At 39.2% G+C, this 24,695-nt stretch overlaps 1 protein-coding gene across 5 annotated transcripts in view; it reads right to left on the bottom strand.

Annotated features, from left to right (window-relative positions):
• The window catches only part of brsk2b (BR serine/threonine kinase 2b), a 214,043-nt gene that overhangs the window by 58,342 nt on the left and 131,006 nt on the right, over positions 1 to 24,695 (bottom strand). For all 5 annotated transcript variants that reach the window (XM_049470950.1, XM_049470946.1, XM_049470947.1 and 2 more), the window contains exons 3-4: positions 3,153 to 3,238; positions 1,417 to 1,557 (exon numbers count right to left, since the gene is read on the bottom strand). In XM_049470950.1, coding sequence (XP_049326907.1) covers positions 1,417 to 1,557; positions 3,153 to 3,238 — 227 coding nt within the window. The remainder of the gene's footprint in view (positions 1 to 1,416; positions 1,558 to 3,152; positions 3,239 to 24,695) is intronic.

Below are 24,695 nucleotides of genomic sequence, written 5' to 3'. Positions count from 1 at the left end.
TGCAGTTTTGGAGCATTCAATCGTCACATAGAAAACACCAAAATCTTTCAGCTGATTCACAGAAAAAAAGGATGGATCGATTTTTTTTTGTCTACTCTGCTTTTATTCATTCAATTAGCATTAGCTTTTTATTTAGACTATTAGCGACTATATTAGCACACAGCGGAACACAAGTCAAAGTCAAACCAAGTGAACATGTAGTCTAACTAAATTTCTTTTTTCTCCATTTTCATGCTTTTTTTAGGGGAACATTCATTACTCCCTGGTTCTTTGACAGCGAAAACAGCGCAATAATGCTTTAATAGATAATGCAATGAAACATTTGTAGCTCTGTGGTGGAAAGGCTGAATTTCTCCATGATTATTTCCTCCTGTTGTGCAGCTAATTGAAGCCTCGTGGGCTCTGCGGAGAGACCGAGCAGATGGAGAGAATTTCGTTGCGTTACGCTCGCAATATCTCAGCGCCGAGACGAGAGCCGCTCGAGGACACGCTCCCTGATAGAAACTCCACTTTCATGTGTCATCCCGAAAGGGGGACCATCCGTCTCCAACCTGCCAGAGAGGGGCAGCGTAATGATGCCTCGCCGGGGTGATACTGGGTATTTGTAACAATGCCTCATAATGACTGAGTAATGCCTCACTTCAGGAGGCCTCGTCGTACATAACTGATGTTACCATACGCGTCGTAATAACCGTGTCAAAAACTTCCGCTTGATGCATGAAAACAGGCAAAAAGAAGCGGCGGTATGTAGAAAAACTTTAACAGGAACTTTCTCAGGAAACGTGAGTTACAGTGAAACTAAATTACAGGGTTCGTACACTTTAACCTTTAAATTTAATGGTTTTCTCATGACTTTCCCATGCCTTCAAGGCAAATTTTGTGCCCATTTATGCAGACTTGGAAAGAAAGAAAAAAAAAAATCAACCATAACTATAATTAAAATTGATTATAGTAGGCCTAAAACAATGTCAGGAAAATGTGTGTCAGATCCTGAGAGCTCCATTGTGTAGGCTTAAATTACTAAACTAACTCTCTGTGCTGGTGTATGTGTTAGCACAAAATTGATTTTTTGTTAATAAACAAAAGCACAAGTTTTGTAGAACAAATTTCCATGACATTTCCAAAACATTCTGGGTATTTTTATTTTTCCAAAACTTATCCATGCCTGGAAACTGCTATTTCAAATTCCATGACTTTTCCAGGTTTTTCATGACCGTACAAACCCTGAAATTAACCACTCACTGATGCTTTTGTTAAATCAGCTAATGGACGAAAGTGCTGTCTAGTTTCATTCGAAATGAGGGATGGAGGGGGGAGAGGGACAGCCATCCTGTCAATTCAAAGACAGTGAGGTCAACTTTGCAGGTTTCAACTAATTTTATTAAATCAGATTTAAAAAAGCAGAGCAGAACTTACCATATTGAATGGCTGTGGCAGAAGTCCAGTGCAGAGATGATCTGTCTGAAGAACTTTCGAGCCTCTTTGGGTGTTAACCTGCCCTTCTTTACCAGATAATCGAACAGCTCTCCTCCTGAAACGTGCTCTAGAACCAAATATCTGTGTGGAACAAAGCAGAAACAACGCTTTTGAGTGAACACATCAAATAATAAGAAGAACCAGAGCTACCTGGTGCAAAAATGTATTTGTAATTCATATTGTTAGGGCTGCAACAAATAAAAAAAAATAAAATTGATTATTAAAGTAGTTTCATAATCGATTAATTGGGAGTCTGTAAGTCGCGAGCACCACTGTAAACAGAAATTAGACATCTGACATTAGGATTACATTAGGAGCACTGTCCTAAAATATCCTTATTTATATAAAGTCTTTAGGAAAATGTAGTAGACTTTAACATACTTACATCTATGGACATTTGTTTAACCTTTGTGTAACTATTTTAGTAACTAATTTGATTGCATGCAACTTTTTATAAGACGTTTGGTATTACAATCGTCTTAAGTTTCAGAGACAAAGATCAAAACCAGGACCAGGATATGTTTTTTGGCTAAATGGGCATTCCATATTTTATTGTACACAATATATTGTAAAAATAATAGTGTGATTTTTTTGTTTTTGTTGAAAGGGGACATAGTGTACCTCTTTAAAACAAGTTAGAATATAGTTGTATGGGAAGGAATATACAAAATAAGTTCAAAAAGTTCTTCGCACAAAATGCCTCTCACATAAAGTTAAAAGTTTAAAGGCTCTTTGACACTTTTACGCGAACAAGCTGTCGCTGGTTGTACCCCATGTTTATGTCGAACGTTTACTGCAGGTTAGTGTTAGCTTGTGCTAAATCGCAAAACACAAACAAGCTAGTTCAGGCTTAACTGCGATAGAAGCACAAAACTCATTAATTGAAAGTTCTTACATCTCCCTCATCTGCTGACTTTCAACAAACACTAGGTACAGATCCGTCCCTCAGACAAAGTCTGCTAGCTAACCAGGCTGTGTACTGTCAGAGGTTCTTAACCAGCAGAACAAAATTAAGTTTTAGCAACTTGTCCAGTGTGTGGGGCTTTGGTGGGGGTTGACAGGTGAAAAGCTGATGGAAGCATATGATTTCTAACACCAAACTCTTTCAGCTGACTGACAGAAAATAGATGGATTTTGGATTTTTTGGTGCAAAGAGTTTAAAGGGGTAGTTCAGACCCAAGGGAAAATACAAAAACAGTTATGCACAATATGCCCCCTTAAACGACTGCACAAGCTAAAATCAGACATAAAGCCACATATCCACAGGCACAGTAGCCCAGAGCAGACACGCACAGTGAGAGAGAGAGAGAGAGAGAGAGAGAGAGAGAGAGAGAGAATCTCAGCCGGATTCTCTGATTTATTAGCCGATTAAAGGATTTTCTCATGCGATTACCTGTCAGGGCTATTTAAATTAGGGATGGGTTCCTGCTTGATTTGCGAGAGTGGAAACATTCGAAGGAAAGCACGCTACGGCGGCATGGGCTATCCGTCTGTGTCATCAGAATATTAACAAAACAAATTTCTTGGCAGCTTCCTCGATGGCGCTTTTATCAATTATTGAAAACTACATTAGGCTCGGCCACCCGAGCACGGAGAGCGCGTCCTGAGATACGAGCAGCAGTGCCTGGGTCACACACATACATGCACATACATACACACAAAGTGAGGATACTTACAAATATTTCTTATTTTCATAGACATCGTGCAACTTCAATACATGAGGATGCTCTATGAGCTTCAGAATGGCTATTTCCCTCTCCACCTGCAGAGTGAAAGAGAGCGAGAGAAAGAGAGAGAGACAGAGAGATAATTACTTCAGTTGTGCATCAGTACTGACATGAGTGCTCAATTTTGTTGTATTTTTCTGTAGATTTTCACAGTTTGAAGCAAAGTCAGTTTAAATCACATAAAATCAGGGGTGCAAAACAGTGTACAAAACAGACAGAAAATCATTTCATTCCTTACATTTCTTAAGGTATTAAACTCATTTCAGATCAAAATGAATGAATCTCATATAGAAAGCACACAGATGTTTACATACAGCTCCTATTATGACCACACATCAGAAGGTAAATCAGACAGAACCTGTAATAACAGCAGTAATAATGAAAGGGAAAGCTGTAATAAGCTGGGTTGTGCTGTGTTTTGGTGTAGCAGCAGTAGAGATGCAGTTCCCTGATATTATTCTGTCCAGCCATGTGTAATTAGAGTTCCAGCACTTTAATTTAGAGTAGAGAAGATTAATCAGAGCCTGGAGAGGGATAAATAAACAGAGCACATGGGCACAGCCCTCAATTCGCCGGAACAAGATGTGCGTTCCAAGCTGCTAACCAAAACACCAAACAAAGCTTAGGACATCTAGTAGTGAATCAGATGAGTTTGTTTAATTGGAGCTTTTCCACCTCAGCACTTCGGTTTGGTTTGTTTTCACACAGGCACCTTACACCTAAAACACACCAAAATGCGTCACAACAAACCATGCAAGCATGTTGTCTCCTCTGATTGTTCAGAGCTGCCTATTGTAGGAGCTTTGGGGTAAATACAGTAAGAAAGTACTATGTTCGAGAACAGCATGTCTATTTGCGCTGAGCGTGAAAAATTCCATTTTCAATGGGATGTAAGCGCAGTAAATTGGTTGGAAAACACTTTAGCATAAATCAGCAGCAGCAGAGATGGATAAGTTAACAGCTGCAGTAACTATCTTTGTCATAAATCAATTTAAACTGCAACTGAACAGCAGTTTAGCGCACAAATAAGAAGCCGGTTTGATAGTTGGGTCGGACTGAGACCCGGTTTGGAACCGGATAAAGACCACCTCCTCATGTGGGTCTCTGTGAGGTTGTTTCGCTCCCTACACCCTATAATAAACAGCCCTGTTTGAGTAATGTTCTAATCCATATTACAGCAAGAACTACTTAACTAAGTAAAGAAAAAAATAACTAAGAAATGTCAATCCGGAACATTTCAAAAACTTTGAAAGTATCCTCAAGTGCAGTCACTGCAAAGACCATCAAAATCATTTTAATGATGAAACTGGCACTAATCAGTAGGGGTGTGACGAGATATCGTGCCACGAGATCTCGCGAGATTAAATGTGACGATATTTCTCGTCAAGCTTAAACCTGTTTACAGTTTAATGTGGACTTTTTAAGAGGGATCTGGCAACCCAGTAGCAGCGAGTGTGAGAGCAGCTCTCAGCAGAAGAGGAAAACTCGGGCAACAGAGGTCACTAATGGGCGGACCGCGGTCCGAACCAAAACGTTGTCCAATGAGGACCCAAACCGATAAACTACTGAGAAGGATTTAATTGTGCGGCGCAGTAAACTCACAGACCAATCACGTGTGGGGTAAGATCACCAAACGCTCTCTTCAGTCAATCAGATCTGTGCAGATGCGGTAAGGAAAAAAATAAGTGCAAACACACCGCTCCTCACGCGGGATCGAACCCGTGTTGTACCGCGGCCGTGAAAAACCGCCTTTATAAGGAGATAGGGAGCCCGAAAACGGGTGGAAAAACGAGAACTGGCGGAAACTAGTCACGCTGAGAGCGACAGAAAGACAGGGGATACATGTAAACAAAATCTGTCCAGAGAGGCATTTCTTCTTCTTCTTCTTCTATATTTTTACATCATTCAGTTCAAACAACCTTACAGGATATAGCACTTAATTATTTAACATAATTAAATACCCCTGATATAGAAGATGCTTCTGCTACTTTTTAGTTGTATGTCTGGCTGCATTTTGGCTCCAGTGAAAACAATAAACGGTAACAGAGTGACCAACAAGACAAACCATATATAAATACTGTAAGTAAATCCTACACATGACTGTTTCATAGGCAGCTGTACTAATCCCTTAGCTCTGTACTGTATTTAAAAATGTTCTGTCTCTGTTTGCACCTGCACCTGCAGGTCAAACGGACTGAACTTCATTGACAATTTCAATCTGTTTTTTGGGAAGAGAGAGTTTTTCAGGAGAGATGGACTGCACACCAACAAGAGGGGGGTCAAATTCCTGTCAGAGAACTTCATTTTTTCTCTGTGCAACTTCTCTGTTCCCACTGGTGAAGACACGTCAGCTTTAGCACCCAAGGACACTGTCTGCACTACAGAGACACTACATCCTCCCCCCACAGAGACTGCGGAGTTATCGGACGGGAGACATGTTCTGCTGTATCAGCTGCCGGAAACACTGCAACTGCATGAACACTCCACACCATCCTCCATCTCCACCTCATCATCATCATCCTCCATCTCCACCCCATCATCATCATCCTCCATCTCCACCCCATCATCACCCCACCTGAACTTCCCAGCAACCATGGAGAAGCTGGTATGACTCGCTTTCTCTGTCAGCGAGTCCTCAGGTACAGCGGAAAATCAGCACAACTTCTCCTCCACAGTCACCTACTGCCTCACGGACACAGCAACCCCCATTCACACCACCACTACACTCCCCAATCAAGGAGTTAGAAAAGGGGACCAAAATGAAGCCCAGTGAACATGAACATGAGGAAGTATTAAACAAACTCCCCCCACAACCCAAAAAGAAGCTCCTAAACCACCGGACAGACAGCTCCGCTCTCGACTTCTTCACCAGCAGGAGCCCCTCCCACCTCCCTCCACCATAAGGGAAGAGGCCGCCACAAGTAATCCAGCAAACTGATATATTTTGGGTCCGTGCTGCTACAATGGTGAAGTCAGCAGTACATGTTTTCAAAACAAGTACGGACCCTGTGTGCCAGTTATCTCCCCCATTCCAGTTCTTATCAGAAGCAGAAAGAACAGAGAGTATAGGTCACATAATGTGAATATATCCAACTTGCAGTATATAAATTGTAACCCACAGTCTTTGGAACAAAATGCACAGGTTATTAAGTTAGCTCTACTAAATATCAGATCTCTTACAAACAAGTCCTATCTAATTAATGATTTTATTACAAATTATGGGCTTGATTTTCTGTTTTTAACAGAGACATAGCTAAATTCTTGTAGTGCTGAAAGTGTATTAATTGAGTCGGCTCCACCAAACTTTAACTTTTTAAATGTCTCACGTACCGGCAAGAAAGGTGGAGGTGTAGCTATGCTGTTTGATGATACATTCCAATGCAAGCAGTTATCACTTGGTGATTTCACATCTTTTGAATATTTAGGTGCAGTTTTAAAAGGGACACCAAGAATATTACTAATAATTGTCTACAGGCCTCCAAGGTACAATGCTGATTTTATTGATGATTTTACAGATATGCTGTCTTTTATTTCTACTGAATTTGATCATTTTATTATTGCTGGTGATTTTAACATTCATATTGATAATTCCAAGGATAATTATGCCATAGAACTCTATGATGTATTTGACTCTTTTGAACTCTCTCAGCATGTGACTGGAAGCACACACTGTCATGGTCACACCCTGGATTTGGTTATTTCGAAGGGTCTCAACATATCAGCCTCTATTAAGGATGTTGCACTGTCAGATCACTACTGTGTCTTCTTTGAAATGTGGACTTCAATACACAGTGAAACCAGACAGATTAGGTACAAGAAAAGGCAGATAAATGACATGACAGCTGAACTTTTTGTGAGCAAAGTGTGCTCTGCACCATGCAAACCATCAGACTCTGTAGATACTCTGCTGGATAGTTTTAACTCGAAAACTGCTAGAGTTTTAGATGAGATTGCACCAGTTAGAGTTAAAACCATGCCATGCAAGCAGAAAGCACCATGGAGAAATGATGCTGCAGTTCAGCTCCAAAAGAAAGAATGCAGAAAGGCTGAGCGCAGATGGCGTAAAACCAAGCTTCACATTCACAAAGAAATTTTTAAAGATAGACTGCGTGATTACAATAAAATAATGTGCACATGTAGACAAACCTATTTCTCCAGCATTATTAACAATAATATTAACAATAGCAAAGTTCTTTTCACTGTGGTTGACAGACTAACTAACTCACCTATATATATGACCCCTGAGCTAGTTTCAACTGAGAGATGTAATGAGTTTGCTAAATTTTTTAATACTAAAATCCACAATATCAGACAAGCCATCAGTACATCTCTATCCACCAAGGAGCCCATGTGCTCTCCAAAACCATGCAAAAGCATCATAGTCAACATGTGCCAGTTTAGCACTATTAATGAAGAAGTTTTAATTGATACAGTGAGTCACCTCAAATCATCCACCTGCAGTCTTGATACATTACCAACCAAGTTTTTAAAGAATGTTTTTTACTCAATATCAGCAGACATTCTTCAAATTGTAAATACCTCACTCATGTCGGGTGTTTTCCCAAATGCATTAAAAACAGCCGTTGTGAAGCCTCTCTTAAAAAAGAAAAATTTAGATACAAACTTATTGAACAATTACAGACCAATCTCTAATCTACCATTCATTGGAAAAATTATTGAAAAAATTGTCTTCAAGCAAGTTATGCACTTCCTGTCCATAAATAACTGTCTAGACCAATTTCAGTCAGGTTTCCGGCCCAATCATAGTACTGAGACTGCGCTTATTAGGTTATTAAGGTTATCAATGACATTCGCTTAAACACAGACTCAGGAAAAAATATCTATTCTACTACTGCTGGATCTCAGTGCTGCTTTTGACACCATTGACCACAACATTCTCATAGATAGACTTGAGAACCGGGTTGGAATTTCTGGAACTGTCCTAAAATGGTTCAGTTCATACCTTCAAGGAAGGAAATACTTTGTGGAAATGGAAAATAATGTTTCTGAGACTGTGCCAGTGACCTGTGGTGTACCCCAGGGTTCAATTCTTGGGCCACTCATTTAATTTATATATGATTCCTCTGGGGGAAATCATGCGTGACTATGGGATATCTTACCACAGCTATGCAGATGACACTCAGATCTACATGGCCCTCTGCCCAAACAGCTATGGTCCCATTGACTCACTGTGTAAATGCCTTGAGCAGATAAATAAATGGATGGGACAGAACTTTCTGCAATTAAATAAAGATAAAACAGAGATTATTTTATTTGGGAATAGTAATGAGAGGCACAGACTAGCTGCCTATCTGGATTCAAAAAGCCTGAAATCTAAAGAACTAGTGCGTAATCTTGGTGTACAAATGGACTCTGATCTCACTTTTAACAGTCAAGTCAAAGCCGTCACCAAATCAGCATTTTATCACCTCAAGAACATCAATAAGATCAGAGATTTTCTGTCTAAATCAGACCTGGAGAAACTCATCCACGCCTTTATTTCCAGTAGGATTGATTACTGTAATGGACTCCTAACTGGACTCCCAAAAAAGACCATCAAACAGCTTCAGCTGATTCAGAATTCAGCAGCCAGAGTTTTGACTAGAAGTAAAAGAAGGGAGCACATCACCCCCATCCTTAAATCCCTACACTGGATACCAGTCTGTTACAGAATAGACTTTAAGGTACTGTTACTGGTGTATAAATGTGTTAATGGTGCAGGACCAGCATATTTATCTGATGTGCTCCAGCAGTATGAGCCGAGCAGAACTCTCAGATCATCAGGAACTGGTCAGTTAGAGCCGCCTAAAGTAAAAACTAAACACGGAGAGGCAGCGTTTAGCGTTTAGCTACTACGCTGCTCTTAAATGGAACCAGTTAACAGAGAGCATTAGAAGAGCCCCAACACTAAACATGTTTAAATCCAGACTGAAAACCTACATGTTTGATCAGGCTTTCAGCTCAGCTTAAAACACTGCAGCTCCACACACTTTTATTCTGTAACAGCACTTTTATATTATGTTTTATTCATGCTTTATTCTTATTAATTCCTTGTTGTTCTTTTACATGTTTTTAATTTAATTCTCTTTGTTTTAATCATGTTTTAATCAATCATGCTTTATTCTTATTTTAGTTTTTATTTCCATTTTTACTGTTAATCTTTTACATGTTTTTTTTTTATTTTATTTTATTTTATTATTTTTTATTTTTTTTTTTATTTCTCTGTGTATTTTCTAATTTGTAAAGCACTTTGAATGACCGTTGTGTATGAAAGGTGCTATATAAATAAACTTGCCTTGCCTTGCCATAGTCTTAATATGACTGGTTATGGTTATGCATAGTTAAATTACAAGAGATTTAGGAGAAAAAAAACACAAACCATAGTCTTAATATGACTGGTTGTGGTTTGCACTTATTGTTTGCACTATATAAGACCTAGAAAAGTTGTATTTTTATTTTTTATTCTTATTTCTATTCCTTATAGAATAAATGTGAGAGAAACCAGTCTGTTAAGTTTGAGGTATATGATTTTGTCCAAAAAAAAAAATAAAAATAAAATTTTATTTTTAAATCTCGTCTCGTTATCGTGAACCCAATATCGTGTCTCGTCTCGTCTCGTGGTATTAGTGTCTCGTCACACCCCTACTAATCAGGGCCACCTCAGAAAAGGTCAAATTCCCTCGGTTGCATAGGATAAGTTCATCAGAGTTACCAGCCTCAGACGCCACAAGTTAACAGCTCCCCAGATAAGAGTATTTTCACAGAGTATTTTGGTTTGTTTAACACTTTTAAATTACTACATGATTCCTTGTATGTTACTTCATAATCTGGATGAGTTCAGTATATATTTACAAATGCAGAAAAAAATAAAAAAATAGAAACATTGAACGAGAAGGTGTGCAAACTTTTGACAGTTTTCTCGTATTTAATTTGAAGTTAAAGCCAAAAAAATAAAAATAAAAAATAAAAAATAAATCTGTCTGCAGACGCTTCTTCCAGGGAAGATCATTGAAGTTAAGCACTCATCAGTGGAATAAAGATCCACTAATGCCAACATGCTGGTATCATCTGCTAGTATCACACTAAGGAGCTCAAACTGGTCTTGTAAAATCCGTCTCCCACTGTTCCAGTGGCTGAGCGAACACCAGCAGTAATTGGGCTTCATTATCAGTGGGAATATGGCAACCGCTAATCAGGATAATCCCATACTAATGAACATGGCTGTATAGGGGCCTGATACTGTATCAGTCCTATTACTACTGTACACCTGCTCAGAATCACACAGCGGAAAAAAAGCTGAACAGAGCTCCCAGCACTCGCTTCTACAGTCTCTACTCCACTGACTCATTATTCATATTGTAAACTTCAATATCTCACATACAGACTGAGGAAAGGGTTCTTATACTCGTTTATTTAACGCTTAAAATATGGGAACTGCTCTCCACTGTTCCTCAAAGACATTTTTGTAATTTTTTTTTATAGCAGAGAGTTGGGGAGTTTAGGGTTGGGGGAGGGAGATGCAGAAGGGGGTACAAGGGGAGAAAGACAAACAGAGAAAGAGAAAACAAAGAAAAAAAATAGGAAAGAAAGAGACATACATAATACATACAAAATATAGCTAAACAGTAAACAGAATCATGAACTTGTGTGCGATTTTAACTAATGATTTTGCTATGGTTTATCTTGTGTTGTATCATTGTGATTTACTGTAATGTTTGAATTACGTGTCCAAATTTTTAGCGGTACTTGAATTTGAAGATGTGGAGGAAAAGCTTAAGATGAAATCACAGGACAGGTCACAATATGAAAAAAATATCACCACTGTACGTTGTCCATGATTCTGCGATACTAAAAAAATATAAATACTGCAGTAGAATAAAATACTCAAACAAAAAGCATAGCGATACTGTGTGCAATATAAAACTTCTTCTGCTTCACTTCACCTTACTCTACCCCATTAAACCTACTCTTCCTCGCTCTACCTCCAGTTTTGTTGCTTAGAACTAGTTGATAAAAACACAATTTATCTTACAGCGCTACTGCTGTGCAATATGCCTTAGCTAATTGGAGTGAGGGTTTAGAATTGTAATTCTTTGAGTAGTTTACTAACACTATTAAAAATATGCACAAATCTAACAATCTAGCCAAGCAAAGAGCAGCACACACACACACACACACAGATAAACGCCCCATAAGTGTGGACAAACAAGCGCAGCAGCTCCATATCCCCCTCTTTATGAAAGAGTGGACGTTTTCACCTCAGTGCCCTTCCTCATCGCCGTACCATGTTTAATAATTATCACCAGCAATATAGCGTCTATTCAGCCTCACACAAGTGATTATGGAGTGATTCATTTCCCCAGAGAGGAAGTTCAGCCTCCCCGAAGCTGCGGTTTACCATAAAATTACAAGGTCAAATGACTGCGAGGCACGGGCAGAGGTGCCAGCACCACTAATTTGATTTGAACTGATGCTACGCATGGGCTGCACCTCGCAAAATATTCAGTTTCTCTACCGCCTTTAACTCCAGAAAATTAACAATGAATAACTAATATCAGATACTGAGAATGTGTGTTTAATATGTGTGTGTGTTCCTTCTCCTCGTTCCAAAGAACAAGCTTCTTTATGAGTGGTCTCGATGCACTGGAGCGATAAGGAGCGATGCACTGAAATGAACAGTTTTAGTCTTAAACAAATCAAAATTAAACATTATGACCACTGCATACCAAACAGTTTTTCTTGTTTTCCAAGCAAAAAGCAATCACAAAACAACAATTTGAAATATTTAAGCACTTTAACATTTTTAACACCACAGCAAACAAACCAACAAAGCACAATACCATTTACCCTGGCAATGCAACCTCGGCCACATTAAGCAAACTAATTTGAATTGACACATAGATTGAAAGTTTCAATGTCTAAGCAGTCAGTAACAAAGAAAATATTTTTTACTCTATTGAAATAGGTTTGTGTGTATCTTTACTTAAGCATTTCCTTAACTCGACTACATTATCGGAAATCTGGCGTTCCTTTTGACTTGTGAGGGTGGGTTGGAGGACCTGGAGAGACAAAACAACGTCTGGAGAGTCTGGTGAGACATTCAACATAACGGGGGGGAAAAAAAAGCACTTGTGTGATTGTCTTCAGTCAAAAATGACTGACATATGCTCTAACCTTTGCTTACGCCCACTGGTTCTCCAGCCTACACAAGCAGGATTGCGACATGGTGCTCAAATAAGAAATCATACATGAAATCGTATGTTACCACGATGCACATCATTTTATTCCATCACGTCCATACGTCGTGCGGAGATGCTTTGTTACACTCCTACCATATAGAAGTTGGTAATTATTGTGACAGTCATATGGCAGTGTTTCCTATAACACTGGCTGAAAAAGTGAAAAAGATAGTGACCAGCTTCACTAACCAAGTCAAACACTGAAAGTGGTTCTTCATTTTTCTCCACGTAGGGTTTGCTGCCAAAAATTCAGTGCATCTCGACTCCAGCAGAGTTTAAGCAGCGACGCCACAGGAAACAAAGAGCCGCAAGCAGGAGGCGGGTTGGGGTCCTGCTCCTTTAATAAAGATGGAGTCCGTTGTGCTGCTGTAAAGCTCCGGGGAGACACGCCAGCTTTGTAGCTAATTAACTCCAACACATGTGGAAGCAGACACCGGAGCACGGCGGGGCGGTGGGGGTTAAACCGGCAGACCTTAACGCATCACTGCAAAACCTGGGGGGGTGTGCTGAGAGCCATATCACAGCTTAGCTGATACCTCCAGAGACATCACACACACACACACACACACACTATCACAATCAGTGGAGATTAAACACCATCACTCTCCCACGGCAACAGCCAGATTCATTCACGCACCACGCTAACAGCTGTGTCTAAAAATCAGACCAATCAGGAGTGCCCGGGGCGTACAGAGACAGTGCAACAAACGACTGCATTACTGCCAGCAGGATCAGCTGGACGCTTCAATACACACAGATTTTTCAACTGTCAGAGAAATAAACTGTAGTATTCTGTACACTAGGGCTGCAACGAATAATCGATATAATCGCCAAATGATTTTAATATTATAAAAATTCACTCATATCAAATTTCAAAGTTAAAATTCAAACAGCATTGCACTGCACAAAGTGTAGGGAACAAAAATGCAATATGGTCATCAAATGTGTCCAAAAACATTTTTGCATGATACTTAAAACCCTTTAGCTCCAAGCACAATTTTGGTAGTTTGTAGTTTAAACAACATTTTATCTTTTAAATATTACAAAGCATTCATAAGAGCCATTCACATGTCAACATATTGTTATAGTCAGGACTCTTGAGAATTTAAATAATGTGTGTAAATCTGACTCTCTTTCGATACATTTCCTTTTGAAGAATCGCCTATTTTTGGATTTCTCACAGATGCATTATCAAAATTCAATGTAGCTGCTATTTGTAGAAACTGAACTAGAAACATCCTTGATTAATTAGGAGAATTAGTACATTTCTTTTGTGCATTTCAAAACCAGCAATGTGTAATTTTCCCACTGTTACGATAGCAAAGACACACTGACACACCCAAAATGAAGTAGTGTGTGGTTAACGGCTCACCTATAGTTCACTAAAATAGAGCTTATAAAATGTTCAAGTTAAAATATGTTCATAAACCACTGCAGGGAAAATTTGCTGGGTTAAAGGGCATCGCACGCTGAATCTGCACCTCCCAGCAGACCTCAGCAACCACCACCAAGAGACCCTCGCTGTCAGCACACACCTGCTACACCAGCACTGCTGACATCCAGCAGATCTTAGTCTGAGATTCCAGCTTCAGTTTGTACAAGCAGAACGTTCACAGTTCAATCCCGTCAGTCTCGCTGTGCACCAACATCTGCAGCCAGAAGATAACCACATCTCCATCAGCAAACACTTCCGCCTCCTGACCCACAGTGTTTACTGTACCCGGGCTAGCAATTCAGTGCCCACCTTAACACCCTTGGCCCCCCAAAGGGAGAGGGGCAATATTAAGTTTACAGACTTAACAATAAGCCTGTTATTCCTGTATTTTCTAACAAACCAATTTTTCAAATGGACATAAATGATTTTTAACTGTTTAAACTAAATTGGGGTTATATCACCACCCATTCCTATGCCCAGTCTCTGCTAAAAGCTAGAAGCAAGCAATAAACCTGCATGAAAAAAGACTAGAGCCATCAGTAATGCACCAGGTTCCATTTAGTTTCTTCTGTCATTAAATCAGTAGGGTAAAGTTGCATACAATATATGGTAATTGAACTGAGATGTAAAGAAAAAAAAAAGAAAAAATCCAGTAACATACAATACACTTTTCATTTGTTCATTTCTTTTTGGTGTCCACGGTGGTGACGTGTACACATAGGGGAGTCGGATTCTGACAGAGAGCTAGATTTCAGCACAACACCAGGTAAAACAACTTAAAGCCAAACTCAACTATAATCATTTAACAAACCAAGTATTATTATTAGGAATAGAAAGACTTCGCTTTTCTTAGGTTGGAGGGGTACATGGCCCTAGCTAGTTAACTTTCCAAATTCCACCTTAAATGGTGCAACAGATGACAGCATTTAATAAAAAAATGCTAATAAAACAGAATTAAAGCTCATTTCAGCTTCCTATCACAGAGAAAGAATGGACAAATATAATTAATTTCTGCATCACTTCCCCCCTACATACGATAAAGCCCTAAATTTAACTAGTTGACAAGCAGCAGCTAGGTTGCTGAACTTTAGCGCTACACTACTAAAGCTATATCTCTATCAGAAGATTAAAAGCTGATCCCAACTGTAACTCCCAATTGTTCCAAGGGAAAGGGTTACTCAAAGACAAGGGGGTAGAGGTACAAAAGAGAAATGGGATTGGGCTGAAGTCCTTGAAGGTTAATGTTGCAAGTCTTTACATTTTTGTGCCTAGAGGTGGACTTAAGTCAAAGTCACGTGACTCAAGCCCACATATCTGGCAGATACCCTAAAGAAAAAAACAAAACCGTATCCCTACCAAATGGCAAATTAACAAATCATGGCCTGAATATTAAATACTAAAGACTAAGAGGGCGTGGGATTAGCATTGTTTCCATATTTGAGAAACTGCATTTGGAAGTAGAGCAAGTAAATGAGAGAAGGTGGGCCTTGGGCTATCAGGACGGCAGACCTTCACCTACAGAAGACGACAGCATGTTCTCTGTAGCCTCCAAACATGCAAAGCTCAGATCAAGTGAGCCAAAATCCTCAGTAAACAATGTAAACAACGCATATATTAGTGAATATCTTACAGGCTCATGTCAATACAGAGGACAGAGCCTCTCATGAATTTAAATTGATGCCCGGAAATTTGCATAGTAATATGGAGTGCTTTAAAGTATTGTTTTCATTAAAAGTGGCCAAGCTGAACAGATAATTACTTTCTACACTATTTGTCCTCCAGAAACGAGCTCATCTCAACTCAATTTAAAATACACAACAGTTTAAAGGTGCGAGACAGGAAGAAATTCAACAGATCAAATAAACATGGTTCTGCTCTGTGAAGAATCGTTTTAAAATGTCCAGTCCAGTCAGTCTGTAGAGTGTCCACTCCTATTCATTTAAACCACAGAGCTGAACAGAAAAAAACAGCATTTCTGCTATGAAAATAAATTATATTTTGAAAAACATTACTTTCACATGATGTTGTTTATATCATGTGCCATGATGTGAGAAACCATTTGGTTAATCCTGAGAACTGGTCAGATTATATGATCTATATTTTGTGAATTACTGCAGTACTGTTCATATAGCATCACACAAATTTTCAATCAGGGACAGGTCTGCAGATTCAGCTGGACATGGTATAGTATCTTCTAGTGTCTTCAAAGTAAAGTCTTGAGACAGTAGCAGCATGCAGACGAGCACTGTCCTGTTGGATGAGAATGGTCTTGTTCAGAAAAGGTAGGGCTACTGGATGCAGGACCTTTAACATAAAGTTGGATTGTGCCTGTAATTAAGACCAAAGTTGATCTGGTATCATTCATCACCTGTTTATCTTGGTGCACCACCAACTCTCCTATACCCCTACCGCACAATCTGCAGAAACTGTGAGAGAATACTCTAGTTAATATAAGGGATGCACCGATACCACTTTTTCCTTACCGATACCGGCTTTTCTGGTATCGGCCAATACCGAGTACCGATACCAACTGTTTCATCCTCCACTTTTTTTTAAAGGTCTGTATATGTGTATATATATATATATATATATATATACAGTGCCATCCATAATTATTGGCACCCCTGGTTAAGATGTGTTCTTTAGCTTCTCATAAATTGAGTTTTGTTCAAAATAATATAGGACCACGATGGAAAAAAAAGTAAAGTCCAACCTTTAACTCAAGTAAATTTTAAGGGGGAAATAAAATCCCTGACTAAGAAATAATTATTCTTCATAAAATCACCACACAGTTCCACAATTATTGGCACCCCTAACAATTCTTAGGAAATAAATTTAATAAAAGTATTTGTCACTTCTACAGTAGTTTACGAAGTTGATCAGGGTATGTAGGAACATTTAATTAGTAATTCACAACTTCCTGTTTCCCTGGGGTATAAATATGACGTGACACAGAGGCCATTTATCTTCAACATGGGAAAGACAAAGGAACATACCATTCAAGTGAGGCAGATGTGTGTTGACCTTCACAAGTCAGGCAATGGCTACAAGAAAATCGTTACTCGCCTACACCTGTCCATATCTACTGTCAGAGGAATTATTAAGAAGTTTAAAACAACTGGAACAGTGGTAAACAAGCCTGGACGAGGACGCAAGTTTATTTTGCCACCACGCACAGTGAGGAGGATGATAAGAGAAATAAAAAGTTCTCCAAAGCTCACTGTTACAGAATTGCAACAAATGGTAGCTTCTTGGGGTCACAAAGTCTCCAAAACAACCATCAGGCGCTATCTACATGCGAACAAGCTGTTTGGGAGGCATGCACGGAAGAAACCATTTCTCACTCACAATCATAAACGCAAACGTTTGGAGTTTGCTAAGCGGTACTATGACTTCAACTGGGACCGTGTGCTTTGGTCAGATGAAACAAAGATAGAGCTTTTTGGCAACAAATGCTCTAAGTGGGTCTGGCGTAACACAAGAGCTGAGTATGCAGAAAAGCACCTCATGCCCACTGTGTGCAGTGTTTCTTTAAGAGATAATAATAATATAAAAATATAATAAAGAGAAAATAGATTATAAATAAATGTGTCAATCCCATAGTTACAAATAATCACTGCAAAATTACTGTATTTCCAGCTTAAAATCCTAAACAATGATGACTTATCTAGATATACTGTGTTAAAGTATTTCAATAAAAGCTTTTCCTTTTAGGAAAGGAAGGCCTTTTTGCCTACAGTATTGTTTTAGCATTAATATCAACATACTACACATGGTTTGGGTACAAGACAAAACTTTGGTATTGTGACTACCCTATTACAATCCCACACTTCTGTCTGGGTGCAACTCTGATGAGTGTATACAGGAGAAGTTAAAATCCTTCAAGTCAATGTAAATAGATTTTCTATTGACCTCCATTGCTGCTGCCCCATCATTTCCCCATGCAGAAGCCAGTAATCTTCATATTAGCTGAGAGGGTACTGAGAGATCAGTGTTAGATTACCGTGTGATGCAGTGTGAGGAATAGTCTCAGCAGGTGAGCCGCAGGACCAAGCGCTGTTTGGATCAGCACATCTGCAGTGCTGCATATTCTTTAATGGTATAAATGTGTTAGAATGGAGCAGGAGGAGCCGAGGCTCAGAGTGCAGTGGATTTACTATTGATCACACAGAGCAATTCTCAGCGAGCGATAGACCAGCACAAAGCTGTTTAACCATCGATTTCACCACAGAATAGGAGGCTGGATGCCGTTTTTAGATCTCGCGCCACGTTTAGGTGATCAGAAACCTTGCCACAGGTAAATGAAGCAGATGGGTAGATACGTGATAATCACTTTACCTGCAACAACATGGCTGAACTTGAAACGAATGCGTGTCTTTGGTCACTGGCTCTAATCAGATCATCTTAAAATACAGTTCTCTAATGAGTATGACATCTTAGCAAGTGTAAACCTCTTAATACTAGTCTAAATATTTACTACTATTTATTTTGTAGTAGAGAAAGACTGATCAGAGTTTTAGGGTCTGATACCACATTAACTTCATCTGGCAAATTTGGTAATTTCGCCTTATTTTGGCCTTAATTTAATGTTACTCTCACATTACCCAACACAGCGGAGGTAACGTTACTAAAATACGCTGTGTGCAGTTTTTTCCGATCCTCCTGTCCAGAGGTACAGACCTTACCGCGAACAGTAAAAAAAAAAAAAATGGTGGGACAATTTAAAAAAATAAAGTAGTTGTTACTGAGGAGTGACAAGAAAACGTCCAAGTGTCTAGAGAACCAGCAGTAACTATTGTTCAGCATCTCCAGGAACTCCTTCAAGATGCTGAGAAAACTATTCCAAGGGACTTTAACTCATGAAGACACAGATTAAAATACCAAGATAGTGCAGATCTGTCCTCAAAGATGAATGTGATACTATAGTATAATCCAGGGGTGTCAAACTCATTTTGGCCGAGGGCCACATTGGCATATTGGCTGTCCTCCGAGGGCCAGATGTAACTTATAAATATAAGAAAATGTAACCAAATGTAATATATGTAAATGAATGTAATTACTCCTTAATGTTAAATAACTCTCAATATATTATTTATTCAATCAAATATTACAGTTGCATGGAAAAAATGTTTGCTTGTTGCTCTATTAACATAAATCCTGTTATGAAATCCAAAAACTCCATCAATCAAGAACCAAACTATACAAGTGAATAGAAATGACATAAAATACAAGTTATATTAACTTTGATCAAAACGTTTGATACTGAAAAGAGGCTTAATTAATATAAAATCAAAAATTGTGAGCTGTGACAGATTTAGCATTTCCTCATCCAACCACTAGTGGGAGCTGCAGCAGCACAAGCCCACAGTCTTTACTGAGTCAGAGCTACAGCCCAGCCACGGGCTACAGGACTCAGCTGAGCCAGTCTGGAGCGTTTTTAAAATTTTAAGTTCTTCTGTGTATGAAATAAAATAACCCCACTAACCGGATAATACAGTTCTCTACAGTTCATCTTTCAGCCCAAGCAGCTAACAGCAGCAGTTTAGAGCAGCCATCCCGGAGTCACTGCTCGGATTACATTATAAACAGGTCAGTTAGCGCGCTGCTAACCTCAGGATGTTTATAACTACGGAGTTTAGAACACACCACGGCTGCAAGGTTAGACTGTTGAAGGCTACTGGAGACTATTAAAGGCTATTGGAGGTTATTGAAAGGGTTATTGGGGGCAGAAATCAGTAAAGGCTGGTTAGATAAGTGATTCACCTCCTCGTCCTTTGCTGAGGTGAAACTGCGACTAGCGATGTCACAGTGATGTTTATTAACCTCATTAAAACAGATTTTATCAGCTATTGTCTTATAAATATTTACACATAATTTATATCTCTTCTAAAAAGCGTTTATTTTGGTCAGTAACACAAAATGCATACCGGTCTTTCGCCTTGAAGCACAGCCGTCCGTCTGCATCAACTTTTCTTTTTCTGGATATTATGGGATAAACATGTCTCAATTCCACCCGCGAAGTTACACCTTCCCTCCGGCAGGGTTTCCACATCAATGACTACACTGCCGTGTAGTGGCAGTAAGCCGTAACTTTGCGGGTAATACAATCGACAAGCATTGTGGGAAATTTATTTTTTGGTCAAAGAACGCTTCTGACCTATTTATTATAGACACTAAGATTTTACAAGCTCTCGCGGGCCACATAAAAAGACGTGGCGGGCCACATTTGGCCCGCGGGCCTTGTGTTTGACACATGTGGTATAATCTATAATATAAAACATATTCGGGTTTGTTCAGCACTTTTTGTTTACCGAATAATTCCACGTGTTCCTGTATAGCATTAATGTTTTCTATAATAAACCTACAATGTAAAAATAAATCATTAAAAAAAAAAACTGTATACGGTAATACGGTACTGTATATATGAATACCACTGCATGGATGGTTGTCCCAGGACCATACTCCATAGCATAATATTGCTTTCAGTATAAAATCTTAAGGACTGCTGCTTTAAACATACCAGATACGTGTGGACAGAAGCTAAGCGTGCATTTTCTGTTTTGTTACCTACCCTATAATGAGTCTATTTACTGCCCTCCAAGCTCTTTAAACATTAACTCCCCTTCGCCTTCATCTTCTCGCTCATCACCTTCCCTCAGTCATCAGAAGGCAGGGCTTAAGGTAAGGGCTCAGAGCTGAGCGCCGCATTGTTCACCTTCGCATTCTGTCAGGGCCTGTGTGCAGTCATAATCACGGCACCCACACGTCCACATAAATCGATCCGGCCGTCAGGGACGGTCTTCAGTGGACATGCACCGCAGTTATAAATCTCCACTAATGGACCTTTTCTGGACCGGTCTCATCTCGGTTCAGGTATAACGACTGAGGCCGGCCAGGCAGGAAGGTCAGGGGTGACTCTGGGGACCAAATGAAAAGGTAACGTAGTGACTTTATCTCCAGCTTCCCAGCTCCTCAGGGTCCGCTCCCGTTGATAAAATAATCCATCAAATCGAGCAGAACCAACATCAACATCTAGCAAGTGAGAGCAGGTTACGAGCAACTGTACTGACCCAGACAATAAGCTTAACTGCAGTATAAAGCGATATATTTCAAACGCTACACTTTGTAGAGGTGAAGTAAATATTTATGGCTGTAATTTCTTCCCCCAGGGAGATCTAAAGGTCAGAAAAGCCTGGTAGAGGTTTAACACCAAGAAGATACCAGAGGATCAGGGGAATGTGAGAGATTTACGCAGAATAAGGAAAAGGGTATTGTCCAACCAAGCTGTATAGTGGATTTAGGTATGGTCTGTATGAGGGTGATGTCATATTTTAGACACTTTAAAAGTATTTTCAAACGAGGACAGTATTTCATGAAGATCATATCTTGCATACCAATTTTCTGCTTTGTGGCTAATACAGGCAAGATAGCTCATTCAATCATATGCATTTAGGATGGCCAAAGGTTAGAGACACTCTCTAATAATACTCTTAAGATGGGAGAAAGAGAAAACAGGGTAGTTTAGCTAAATTTAGAGCTCCGTTCTAATAAAAGAAAAAAAAAAAAACAACATTATGCTAGCGGTTAGCCTGTTAGGAGTTAGCCTGTTAGCTCATGTTAACTAAGAATTCACTCTCTCAGAAGTGAGTTTTTATCATCAGTACTCAGATTTGTTAGTCAGAAACAGCAGTACTGAGCTGTCTGATACTCTGTCTATCTGTACTGGAGGCTAGCTTAGCAAGTGAGCTACAGAATCAACACCACCATGACAGACAAAAAGCTACTTTGAGCTCTGCCCATCCAGTCTTTTTCAGTCAGTTTTCACTTAGTCTGTAAACAACTTCTCTGTATTTGATAACTTTCTATAAAAATAACCCAAAATATGATGGTGTGACCAATGTAGCACCAGCAGGTATTACAGTGCACTCAGATAACAATGGGAGTGATGAAGGGAGAGAGTGCCACCTAGTAAACTCACCCAGAGAGAAACAGCATGAGAATGAGAAACTCTCTGACTCTGGCTGCTGATGGAGAAGCAGCATGACCTGGGATTCAAACATTTTATCCTTAAACCTAAGTAGCAATGCTTTAGTTCGCCTTACTGTCCTGATATCATTATGCTTTCACATATTGTATTTCACTGTCATTTAATGCACTGCAGAAAGGCTCAATAAAGAATGAGCTCCAGCAGCAGCAGCAGCAGAGATGAAGATGACATTAATGCACTTGCACTATATAAGAGAAGCATTAGAATATAGGAAGAGCCACAATAAGAAAGACAAGTATTCTATTAAGCTGAGAGTGAGCCGACTAAATCAAATAATCCATTGTCTTTGCTTCCTAATCAATTGGGCCCGATGGGGGATTTGTTATTTCAATAAATTATCTCCATTGATTGAGGCAGTGCACAGCACCCAAATCCCATCTTAATTGAAACATGATGTGAGTCCATGTTGAGGGGCAAGGTAATTAATTGCTGTGTCCCAAGTGTAAATCAAACCGCCATCTGTTGCTGTAGCAACTGACCAATCCGCTAATAACTCCATTACTCTCCATCATCAGAACAGAGCTGGAGTACTTTTACATCAGGCGTATCTACTATTGGTGTAGTAACAAAACTGTGACAGTGCGGGATGGTGCGGATGGGTCAGGTTGCTTTAGTGCTCAATATGGGGTGTACAATATGGATATACAATAACAAAAATTTGTTTAAGCTCCTCAAAGGTTTTCCTCGCTCTGCCTCCAGTCTCAGTGTGTCACATGACCACAGTCTGCAGTGCAAGAGCAAGAGATCCCTCCGTTACTGCACGAGGGTAAGACAGTTTGATCTCGAAGAACTTATTTGCAATATCACTGAAGCTCTTGCCATGTGTTTATATATAAAGATATATAGAGACAAAGCTCACAAAGTATCAGACCAGGACTCTGTATTGGCAGATGCACAGGATCAAAAAGACTGATTCGGGGGCAAAAACAATTAATTGGGACATACTTAGTGATCAAAGACTTGTATATACAAACAATGCATATACAGCTCGCTAAAAAAATGAATCACTTAAAATAATGAGTTTCTTTGATTTTACCAAATTGAAAGATAGATGATCACAAGCCATGAAACCAAGTTAAACTGCTTGGAATTTTGCACCAGGAGCAAAGGCATAAAAATATCCAAAAGCAGTGTGTAAGACTGGTGGAGGAGAATATGCCAAGATGCATGAAAACTGTGATTAAAAACCAGGGTTATTCCACCAAATATTGATTTCTGAACTCTTAAAACTTTATGAACACAATACACAATCATCTGTAATACCTGCCATGAATTTCACAATTCAAATACAGTTTACAGCACAAGCTCCAACCTACCTTTATTGTTGGATGCACTGTGCTAGTTTCTGACCACTCTGAGGACACACATCTCATATCAGTCTAGGTCTTTTTAAACTGCTTCTACAGACCAGTCAAACCATAACATCTCCAAATCTGTCCATCTGATGCGAGACAGTGCTGCAGATGAGTCATGAGCCACATGGGGTCTTAACCAGGGCACGGCTAGATATGCCCACCACTGTGAGGGCTGATAGTCCTGCCAACTGACTGCCAAATGCTCCAAACACTGCACAAGCTGTGGAGATACTGGTTTTGGCCAAACGTGACCAGTGGAGACGTGATCAAGCACTCACAGGAGCAAGGCAGTGTCCTGTGCACTTATAAAACACTGAACTCAATTCCATGCAAAAAAGACAAATTCCTGACTAACAGAACTAAACTAACAGAACTGTCAAAAGAATGACAAAACTAGGCTCGAGCTTTCAGTCATCTTATATGCGTCATCATGCATTTATACCAAAATCAGCAGCCAATCAGATTGCATTACATTAAAGCAATTACATTCCTAAATTCTTTAATTAAAACTACAAATATCCATATACTAGAAATATAACTCAAAGTTATGTCACAAATATTAATGAAGTATTAAATATAAATTTACAATATTCATTTTCAATTCAAACACAAACAAATGTCTAACATATACAGCAGGGATGGGAATAGGGCTGGGTATCGAATTTCGACCGAAAGGTCTTTATAAAAAGTTGGTGCCTGTTTGATAGTTTGCATAATATATGAAAATTCCAGCATAAAAAAAATAAATCATGATTTTAATTAATTTTTAAGTGACCGACACCACTAATGCAATTTAATTTAGCCAAATGAATGCTGATTTTCCTTAAAAAAAATCTTGAATAAATAAGTTGTGTTAGAATAAGTATTGCTTTTGGAATTTTTTTGGTTGCAATTTAAAAAAAGGTATTGAAAAAAAGTACCATACCGGTACTGGAATATTTTTTTTTAAAACAATACCCAGCTCTAGGTGGGAATAACATGGCATCTCACAATAAATATCACGATAGTCATTATGTGATACTTTATAACATGTGTTAGTAAAGAGGATTCAATACTCCTAAATAAGCAAATACCAGGAATTATAGTATTCTTGACCGCAGGTTTACCTTATATTAATTTCATTATAGCTCCACCACGTAAAGCAGCAACTTTAGTAAGTCTAACTGGGAGGCAGGGGATTTAGAGCACCTATATTTTAATACAAATATTCATATTTGACCCCTAAATATCATTACGATATTACAATATTGATATATTGTCCCACCCCTAATGTACAGCCCTATGGATGACGAGAACAAAGGAAGGAGTTGTGCCCCACCGCAGTGGGGAGAGCACTAACCGAGTGGCTGATGAATCACAGCCGAGGCTAATCGTGTTATCTTCACTCCGTGAGGACACCGTTATCATTCTCTCCTC

The sequence above is a fragment of the Astyanax mexicanus genome, chromosome 23, assembly GCF_023375975.1.
Source record: "Astyanax mexicanus isolate ESR-SI-001 chromosome 23, AstMex3_surface, whole genome shotgun sequence".
In the NCBI taxonomy this organism is placed as follows: domain Eukaryota; kingdom Metazoa; phylum Chordata; class Actinopteri; order Characiformes; family Acestrorhamphidae; genus Astyanax; species Astyanax mexicanus.
This window is presented reverse-complemented; position numbering and strand designations above follow the sequence as displayed.